Raw genomic sequence first — 11,315 nt, 5'->3', positions numbered from 1 at the left:
TATTGTGTGGATGTAAGGATTAATTTGGGTCAAGTATTTTTTAATTTTAATAAATAAATAATTAAATCATTTACCCTTTAGTTTAGACAAATTACTTTATTTAAAACCCTACCGTCTCTTTCATCCACACCAACAAAATCGCCTCCCGCTTCCATTGAAGATGTCAAGATTGTCAGAGTGACCGAATTCAAAATCGAAAATCAGGATCGGGAACTAACCCTCCAGAGCTCGTTCAATTGATATGCGTTCGAAGATGACAAGATCGTCGTAGGGAACAACTTCAAAATCGAAATCTGAATCGGGAACCAATCCTCCAGGTCTCGTTTAATCGACGTGTGTCTCCAACAATGCTTCAGCCTCCATCAGTATCGTGAGTTCCTCCGCCATTGTCGATGATATCGATTTTCTTTTTTCTCAAAACATTACTTACTTTCAGAAATTGATTTTCTCCATCTCTGAAATCAATTTCTTTCTTCTTAAGAATTGGTTTTTTGAAATTGATTTTATTGTTTTTCTTCTCATTTGTGAAATTTGTTTATTATTTGAAATCGACTTTTGTAAGTGATATTTTCTAATCGATTTGGAATTAGTGTGTAGGATATAAAATTGATACAAACATTTGTCTATTTCATTTTTTAGTCCTAAGTTCCGAAGGGTTGATTTAGTATTCCCAGATAAGAATTCAATAGTGATAGTCAATTCGAAATATCTACAAACAAGGTTGGTCCCTTATTCTCTACTTAAACTCTACAAGCATTTCTCTATTTTTTTTTAATCCTAAGTTTAATGTATGTGATTTAGTCTTCTTCCATCTCTTTGATTTTCAAATATCTTGATTCCTTTTGCTTGAACATATTTGGTTTTAAGCACATCATAATATAATAGTCATGTTATTTGTATAATCTTATTCCCATGCTTATTTCTGTATTTTAATAAAGATCTTTGTTTACTCATTAGTTGAAGATCTAAAGTCAAAGGAAATAAATTCCCTTCTAAGAAGAATGAGAATGAAGAATCTTTCATGAATGACTGTATTCTTATAGAATGAATATTTTTTCAAGAATGACTTACTATAAAACTTGTATTCTTATAAAACGTGGCAAAAATTCGAAAAATGACATTGTATTTTTATAGAATGTAACAATAAAAACTATTTTTATATATATATTTTTGGATCTTAGATTCTTCAATAATATTAATAATAGATGATTATTCTTTAAGAATGTTGTTATTTTTTTAACTCATGTTTGAAAAATTTGTCAGAATTTGTATTCAATCAAAATATGTATTCTATTAGAATGTGTATTTTAAACTCTTGGTCCACATTCATCCGTACATCCACACAATACTTACCATTCATATTATAACTTAGCCCTATATATATATATATATATATATATATATATATATATATATATATATATATATATATATATATATATATATATATATATATATATATATATATAAGTTCAGGTTCATTTGAAACCATTCTAATTTTGTGAGACCGTGAGATCAAATCTAAAAATAATTTAAAATGCAAAATAAATAGAAAAATCCAAAAATTCTTTTTTTTAAATATTATTTTCGGAACTTCAATTAACTAAAAAAAATCCCGTTTTTTTTTTTTTGAAAAATACGTGAAATATTCTAATAGAATATTACACTGTACATATTCTAAAAAATAATTTTAAAATGCAAAATAAATGGTAAAATCCAATTTTTTTTTTAATATTATTTTTGGAACTTGAATTAACTAAAAAAAAATATGTCTCACGGTCTGACAAAATTAAGCCGTCTCAAATGAACCTAACACTATATATATATATATATATATATATATATATATATATATATATATATATATATATATATATATATATATATATATATATATATATATATATATATATATATATGGTTCGGTCCTTGAAAAGTGAATTTGAACCGATCCAATTGAAGTGTAATTTGAATGGTTAGAACATATTTGATTTTAATTTTATCCATATGTTAAAAAACAAAATTGAATTTCCTATGGGTTCTTGAAATATGAATTTTAGTTAATTTTAGTATTGGGATAAAAATATGATCCATATGATTGTAAAAAGATACAAGTATATGATTTATTAATTTTCATTTTTTCTATTAAGATATAAAGATACAAAAAGACCTTGAAAAGTTGATGGAATTTATCCATTTTGTTTGTTTTTTCTTTTGCGGCTTCGTTGTCTCACTTCCGTGAGTTCCGTCTTCCGGTATATCGCCAATAACTGCATTCCAATTGTTCCAAAAAATCTTTTTGTTTATTAACAATAATAACTTGTAATGTCGTTTTTGTATATAATATTTATAAATTTTATGGCATTTGAACATCCATCTAATTAAACTACCTATTAGTTAAATCATCTACCAATGTCCAAAGAACTTATAATCGAACGTTATTTGATAGTGACATGGTGTCGTTTTCGAAAAACTTTATTAAACTTATTTTTTCTATGAAAATTGAAAAAGGAAAAAAAAAAAAAAAAAAAAAAACGGGGAGAGGATAATGTGATGGTCAATTTTATGGAGAGAGTGACGTGTAGATGATCGCTTTGGGCATCCAGAAGCCAGCGACCAAATCCTTCTCCAAGAGGCGAAGTCAACTTTTGTTTGGTGATGGTCAATTTTTAGAGTTGGTGTATGCAAGGTGATTATGATTTATGGGATTGAGGAAAGATGTAATCAAGTGAAATTCTGTTTGTGTAATCACTAATCATGAAATTCAATCCAATTTGATTTAGAATATATATATATATATATATATATATATATATATATATATATATATATATATATATATATATATATATATATATATATATATATATATATATATATATATAGGTAAAGTGAATATACTTAACAACCTTATATAAGTTTAGGTACCTAACCACATCATGCTACGTAATTTTGTATCATATATGCATTGTAATCACCCAAAGTTCTTAAAATTCAACCTCCTAACTTGATTTCTTCCAAAATCTTTGGACTTTTACCATTATGTTCCTTTAAATGACGTCTTTTTATCGGAGACCCCCTGGTGGGCTTCATATACTGCCGTTACAAATCAAATGGTGTAGGAGGAATATAATGGTGAATCTTTGAAAATCTTGAAAGTAAATCAAGTTAAGGGTTGAAGTTTAAGAACCTTAGACGATTGCAATGGAAATATAATGCAAAACGATGTAGTATAATGTGGTTAGGTACCTAAGCTTATATAAGGTTGTTAGGTATATTCACTTTACCCATATATATATATATATATATATATATATATATATATATATATATATATATATATATATATATATATATATATATATATATATATATATATATATATATATGAACGGCAGACATGATATTAAAAAAGAAAAACTAGCTAGAGGCTAGAGATACAAAAGTTTTGACAAACAAAAAGGAAATAAAACAAAGACAAAACAGGAAGCAGGAATACAAGAAACCTAGAACTTGCGGTAGCATTCTAATACTGGGTCAAAACACCAATTTAACCAATTTAGATTTTTTCCTTTCCTCTTCCGTGCATGTATCCATAGGTGGGACAGAGCTTGTATCTCAGCTACCAACATCGTTTGAGATTTTGATTTTGATCCATGAGCCATATCATTCCTGTACCCCCAGATTACCCACATGAATACTAGCATTATGGATTCGTGAATCGCCAGTAGCCTTTGGTGCCCACCGATCTTTGATTTGCAGTCTAGTAAGTCTCTGCAAGAGCTGTAGGAGGAATCCAAAAGTCGCCACCATTTACACACATGTAGCCAAACCTCACTTGAAACCGGACAACCCACAAAGATATGATCCACAAATTCTAGGGCAGCGCTACACATTCTACACAAGTTTGTAGAACTGATACCAAGATTGAAAAGATTTTCCATGGATGGAAGTTTTCCTCTACCAATTCTCCATGCTAGGATATTTATCTTTCCTGGAACCAGAGGGTTCCAGGCCCAACTTCCATCGCTATGGGGGAGTATAATATATTATTTTATTTATATAATCCCAGTTACATGTATTCATGTTAAATCTGGTTCTCGAATATTTACAAAATCATAAAAATATGAATATTTACAAAAACATAAAAATATGAATATTTATAGCTAACTAACCCTCAATTATTGAGTTCAAAATGTGATGAAAATATAATGTTTTTCATGGGGGTGTTGCTAATAAGATACAAATTGGACACCCATTGACCACTTTTTAAAAAATCAACCGATAATTAACGGCTTATAATCAGTTTTTCCGAAAAACAATACAATTTCATCCAATAAAAATATTTTAAAAATTAATTAGGGTGCTCATATTGCAATATGGATCAAGGTATAAAGATGACTGCATCTTAACATTTACTTTTGTAGAAAAATAACTTTAACCCGATGAATTCAATTTAACCAATATAAATGTATAAAGAACACAATGTTTGATTAGTATATTGTACTGATAATAGCTAATAATATGTGAACATATGACGTAAAAAGTCAAAATAAAGAACATTAAAAAAGATATAAAAACAAATAATATATTTATAAATGATAAATTTATTATTACTGACTATAACAAATAAATAAATAAATTATTATTTATTAATTGAAGAAAAATAAATAAAAGAGTTTATTTATTAGTTAAATAAAATAGTTTATTCATCAGCCAATTAGTTAATTAATTAATAATTTTTAATTGAATAGGTGTGAATTACATGACATGAAAAAGTTAATTAATTAATAATTTTTAATTGAATAGGTGTGAATTACATGACATGAAAAACTTTCTTAAAAGAAAGTGATTCGTATACAATAATTTTTCTTCAAACATAATAATTTATGTTTATAGAGTTGTATAATACAACAATTTAAAACAACAATTGTTATGTATGGAGAAAAATATAGTGTACGAATATATTTCCTTTCCTAAAGCCCGTTATAAGAAATACATGTTAGAGATTATGACAATTGCACACAATATAACCCAACTTATCATTATATTTCTCTCCCTACTTTGCAACACATTGCCTTCCTCTGCTCTTCTGGTCTACGACGAAGAACAAGGAAGAACGTGAGAAGTTTTTCTTTAATTGTTGGTATTTAACAACAGATCATACTGCTTATCTAGATACCGATAACAGTGATTCGCTTTTTTCATGTCTACTACATCAAAAGATCCCTATGAATTAAGGTATGAATTCTAAATATTATATGAGATGTTTCTTGGTAGATCGTAGTCGGTCTAATGGGATCTAGCTTGGTAATTACTATAATTTTAACATGTTAACTCTTGTTGAGCATAATTCTTAAATGGTTTTTGAATCATATAATTCATAATAATAGTATCATTAGATCATGTGATCACCATTATTTATTCTAATTATTAAAAAAATATAATTACTATTAAGAATCACTTGCATGGTTTGTATAATAAACTACTAAATCGTGTGGACGTGTGATTGAATGTGTTGATTATAGGAATTATAATGTAATTTGACTCGCCAATTTTAAGCATTTGTTTTTAATAGATATATTTTTCGTTTTTTTTTCATGTATGTAATTTTATTAATGTAATATCTGGTAGCTTGGTGGATCAAACAACATAAAAGACAAATCTCTTACTATGTATGAATTTTAAATATTGAGACAAATTGTGTTATTCAATAATAATTAATTTTCTTATAGTCAATATGTTGGTTTCTTTGTTTTGTATCATTGTATTTGTATTATTGTAGGATGTAGATGCTCGATTGAAGTAATTATTAGAAATTAAATTTGCTTTGTAATTACATCAACCTTTTCTTAAACTTATATATTTCTTTGTATGATATTTTATACTGTTAGAATGTCTATTTTAGTTGACATTTTAGTATATATTGAAATAAGAAATTAAATCCCCTCATATATTTTCTTTCTATTTATTTTATTATCTATATAAAATACTGACAAATATTATATTTTAATAAAACTAATAATATTTTAATATATTTATCATCATTTTATTAATTTCAAATGAATAATTAGAAAAAAAAGGATAATATTTAATTTCTCTATTGAAATACCCAACTAAGATCTCACTCTCCAAACCCACGTTACACGTTTTCGAGTAACAAATTGAAGAACCATAATGAAAAATCAAAACCGATTGGCTTACCATTTTAATATATTGAAATACACGTCCAACTCACGTATCGGATGTTGTTTAATAGTCTACAACCGAATCAGATCTAAATAAATCAAAAATTGATTTATGTTTATGATCGAATCAGAAAATTCTAATGATATCAAAAACTACTAATCGAACGTGTCATATCAACCTTTTAAAGAGAGCCGATAAATAGTATATAAATTAGCCCATAAGAGAGGTTTTTATTAGACCATTAAAAGCATGCACGAAAAGTCGAAAACCCTTTTGTTGTGAACCGGAGTTAATGCGTTTGTAGTTGAGACTTGAGATTAGTCCACCAGCACCGTTTATATAGACGCGCGATTCTCCGCTTCCTATGCCCATCTCTATTTCACAATTCCTTCTTTCTCTCTGACTTCGGTTGCCGGCCGGGGTTTTTATATCGCCGCCTTACGCACACACAAATCTCCGATCATCTCTCAATCTCAGTCAATAAGAAATGGCTTTTGAGAAGATCAAGGTTGCAAACCCCATCGTGGAGATGGACGGTGAGTCAATACATCCACCTACCAACCCAGTTACCATCCTTACACCGCCTTGATCTGTTTCCTCTTCCATTTTTTCTGATCTATTCGATTTTAAGCTAGTTTAAGTTAAATTTAAAGGATCGTTGCGTTTAGTAAAAACAATAAATCAATGGAAGTAGATCGATGTTTTTTTTTTCTCTGTTTAGTTGCTCGTGGTTTGGACTTTTCACCTTTGACGTATGATCTGATTATTGATTGATGATGTTTTACATATTGTTTGTTGGGAGATAGAGCTTTGTTTTGAACGCAAAACTTTGTGCGCGATTGATTGATCGTCTATGCAGAAGATCAATAAACCAAATCAATTACAAAAACGTCTCCATTTCTGTTTTTGGTTGTCGTTAACCTGCTCTTGATTTTTGTACTGTTTTTTATACTACTGTTGAGTTTTATCTCTTCGATTTGCCAAATTAAATTTGTTTGCTCATGGACTATGTTCATCTGAACAGCCAAAATAAAGAATGCTTCTTTCTCATACATCTCTGAGCACGGACTTTGGGCTAATGTGTCTTTTTATATGGGGTCTCTGATTACCTTTTAGTCAGTTATGTTGCTCTTTTTGACAACGCCAAAAAGTATAATCATTTCTGTTCTTAGTTTTGATCTGAAATCTCAACTCAGGATTCAGGAACAATTCTCTGCACCTTATTTAAGTTTAATGCAAAATAGGTCTTGAGAGTTCATGACATGATTGTTATTTGTAGAAATTACATTGTTTTTAGTTGATGCCCTGTAAATTTAGGAAGTGTTTCAATCTATACATGACTGGACTTGTAACACAACTTATATCTTTTTTGTGCAGGAGATGAAATGACCCGTGTCTTTTGGGAATCAATCAAGAATAAGGTTTATACATAATAGTTTTCATCCCAAATATTCTTTATGTAAATAAACATCATCACCAATATCTAATAGACTTATGTCCTTATATCCTGCAGCTCATCTTTCCCTTCCTAGATTTGGACATAAAGTACTATGACCTTGGCCTTCTCAACCGTGATGCCACAGATGATAAAGTCACTGTAGAAAGTGCTGAAGCTACTCTTAAGTACAATGTTGCAATCAAGTGTGCCACCATTACTCCAGGTATATACAGATTTTAATTTCTAAACCTATATTTGAAAAACTCTATATAATTATAATCTTTGGATAATGACTTAATGAGAATGATTAAACTGTTTCATTATAGATGAGGCTCGTATGCAGGAGTTCACTTTGAAGAGCATGTGGAAGAGTCCAAATGGAACCATAAGGAACATTTTGAATGGTTAGTGATATAAATAATACTCATATACAAGATTTTATTTCATAAATATGTTTTTCTGATGTTACAATTTGTGATTCTTTTAGGAACTGTTTTTAGGGAACCAATTCTTTGCAAAAACATCCCTAGGTTGATTCCAGGGTGGACAAAACCAATATGCATTGGAAGACATGCTTTTGGTGATCAGTATAAAGCTACTGATGCAGTGATTAAAGGACCTGGGAAATTGAAAATGGTGTTTGGTATGTTTTATGATTTATGGTTAATGGTTATTTCTTTCTTTTTATGGATAATGTATTTCTTTTTGCTCATAAGAATTCCGATTTTGCCCTCCAGTTCCTGAAGGACAAGGTGAAGCTATAGATTTGGAGGTTTATAACTTCACTGGTGCTGGAGGGGTAGCTTTGTCAATGTACAACACTGATGAGGTATGTTGCTATTTCTTGCATTAACTATTTTTAAATTACTTTGACCAATAGTTTGACTTTATGTAATTTCATGAATAGTCCATTACTTCTTTTGCTGAAGCCTCAATGAACACTGCCTACCTTAAAAAGTGGCCACTTTATCTAAGCACAAAGAACACCATTCTAAAGAAATATGATGGAAGGTATATTTATATTTGATTATTTATCATCTTATCTTTCTTTTTAGTGATTAAATATGGCATTTAATTTTTTTTATTTTTTAAATTTAATAAAGGTTCAAGGACATATTCCAAGCAGTTTATGAAAGCAACTGGAAATCAAAGTTTGAGGCTGCAGGGATATGGTGAGTAGCTCAACAAGTTTTCAAGATTCTTGATTTCTTTTCTTTTTTATAATTTTTTAAATCATATATATATTTTTTAAATTATTAATAGGTATGAACATCGTCTTATTGATGACATGGTTGCTTATGCTCTTAAGAGTGATGGAGGGTATGTTTGGGCATGCAAAAACTATGATGGAGATGTCCAAAGTGATATGTTAGCTCAAGGTATGCATTATTTTTTGAAAATCTTCAATTTTGGTCCTTATTTGAAGTTTTTGTAACGTTTTGGTCCTTATTCAATGTAAAATGACTATTTTTGGGACCAAAATTGCAAAAATCAGCTAAACCAAGGGACCAAAAATAGTAATTTTACTTTGAACAAGGACCAATAATGTTGCAAGAGGAAACTTTTTTCAGACCAAAACTGCAAAAATTAACTATACCCAGGGACCAAAACTGTAACTTTATTTTTTTATCTGTTTAGTGACTTGATTTGACTTTGGAATTACAGGTTTTGGATCGCTTGGACTAATGACTTCAGTCCTGGTAATTTTCTCATATGTTAATGCAAATAAATTGAGTTAATAATTATTTTATGTTTGTTTAATGTTTATATAATTAAAAAAAATCTGATATAATACAAAATACTATGTGATTTTTACTTTTTAGGTGTGTCCTGATGGGAAGACCATTGAATCTGAAGCAGCCCATGGCACTGTGACACGTCATTACAGGGTGCACCAGAAGGGTGGTGAAACCAGCACAAATAGCATTGCCTCAATTTTCGCTTGGACCCGAGGTCTCGCCCACAGGTAAGGGTATTTTCGTCTTTTTGAAAATTAGAGACTCAAAGCAAAGTCCCTGTCCCACCTTTTTATGTGCCACAAAAAAACTGTATTTTCTATCCCATCATGTCACCGTTACTGTTGTTGTCAGTGTGAGTGTTAGGTATTTATAAATAGTGAAGGGTATTCTTATCTTTTTGAAAATATAAAATATAGAGATTGAAGGCGATTCTCTGTCTCATCTTTTTAGGTGACACAAAAAACTGTTTTCTGTCCCATCATGTTACTGTCAGATATTTTTAAATAGTCAAGGGCATTCTCGTCTTTTTGAAATTAGAGATTGAAAGTGAGTTCAGCCACAAAAAACTGTTTTCTGTACCAGCATGTCACTTTCACTGTTATTGTCAGTGTCAGGTATTTATAAATAGTGAAGGGTATTTTTGTCTTTTTAAAAATAGAAATCAAAAGCGAGTCTATGGCCCACCTTTTTAGGCGCCACAAGAAACTGTAATTTCTGTCCCTGTTACTGTCATGTCACTGTCACTGTCAGTGTTAGGTATTTATAAATAGTTAATTTGACACTATCATTGTAACTGTCACCTCTAGTATTACTAGATAGTCAATATGATAAATTTGCTCAGTATCACTGTCAGTGTCAGTCAATGTAATTGTAAAAAGTTGATATAAATGGTTTGTGCAGGGCAAAGTTGGATGACAACTCTAAGCTTTTGGATTTCACCGAAAAGTTAGAAGCAGCGTGTATTGGATGCGTTGAATCTGGCAAGATGACTAAGGATCTTGCTCTCATTATCCATGGATCCAAGTATGTCCTTGCTTTTCATAATAAAAATTAAATAATTTAGCCAATTTATTTTTGTATATTTAAAGTTTTAAATACTCATGTAATGTAACCTTTTTTTTTTTCAGGCTGAGTAGGGAGCACTATTTGAACACTGAAGAATTCATTGATGCTGTGGCACTCGAACTCAAAACTAGACTTTCTGCCTAATAATCACTGTATGTATCTCATCATATTCAAAATTTTTAATTATTTAAAATTTAAAATTTGTAATAGAGATCCTTATTTTGATTATTTAAAATGCAGATGAATGCCTTGACAATTGAGACTACTGCATGGTGGTAACAAGAGAAGATTGATAATTCTGTTATGAGGGTTGGATGGGGAGTTTGTGATGTGTATTTGGTTGGATTATATTTGAACATCTTTATTTTTAATTTTTGTTCTACGAAATATTTGGTAGGGGTTATCTGCTAAGTTAATTTCAGATTTTATTTGTTTTGATTCATGGTTGATTTTCTAGAAATGACTCGCATAAAATGATTTTAAGTTTTAAAGGCCAAATTCTAATGGGCTAACCCATTTAAGGATGGGCCAACTTACTACCGTCTGTATAAATCCATTTAGTTGCTAAAAAAATATTTTTTAAAACGTTCAGAATATTAAGAGCATTCAGATCGGTGAAAAAAAATAGTGTTTTTGGCATTGAAGCACAACAATGTTTGATGGATTTATATATTTGGTTACTCAAGTCCTTAAAGTTGAGTTTTACCTGTTAAATAGAGGATAAACCCCCAAACTAACGGGTTTCTACGCTACTTGGAATGAAGTCTCGTGCATTCATCGGAAAGTTGCAGTGCACAAACTAAGTCAAATGGTTTCTTGTTTGACCATACTTTCATGGAAGATACCTGATCAATAAATAGAATGCAACAATCAACAAACCTACC

The 11,315-nt window shown here is 29.7% G+C and overlaps 1 protein-coding gene across 1 annotated transcript; it reads left to right on the top strand.

Moving 5' to 3' along the window:
• Positions 1 to 6,434: 6,434 nt before the first annotated feature.
• LOC145036715 (isocitrate dehydrogenase [NADP]-like) lies at positions 6,435 to 10,873 on the top strand. The gene is made up of 14 exons (XM_078985182.1): positions 6,435 to 6,725; positions 7,567 to 7,610; positions 7,703 to 7,850; positions 7,954 to 8,031; positions 8,115 to 8,270; positions 8,365 to 8,456; positions 8,535 to 8,638; positions 8,731 to 8,799; positions 8,891 to 9,006; positions 9,293 to 9,327; positions 9,451 to 9,593; positions 10,267 to 10,389; positions 10,494 to 10,583; positions 10,672 to 10,873. Exons 1-13 carry the CDS (start codon positions 6,677 to 6,679, stop codon positions 10,573 to 10,575), a joined length of 1,239 nt encoding a protein of 412 aa, XP_078841308.1. The 5' UTR covers positions 6,435 to 6,676; the 3' UTR covers positions 10,576 to 10,583; positions 10,672 to 10,873.
• The last annotated feature ends 442 nt before the right edge of the window (positions 10,874 to 11,315 follow it).

The sequence above is a fragment of the Lactuca saligna genome, chromosome 3 (genome assembly GCF_052625555.1).
Source record: "Lactuca saligna cultivar CGN05327 chromosome 3, ASM5262555v1, whole genome shotgun sequence".
Taxonomy (NCBI): Eukaryota; Viridiplantae; Streptophyta; class Magnoliopsida; order Asterales; family Asteraceae; genus Lactuca; species Lactuca saligna.
The sequence above is the reverse complement of the archived record's forward strand: the minus strand, read 5'-3'. Positions and strand labels throughout refer to the sequence as shown.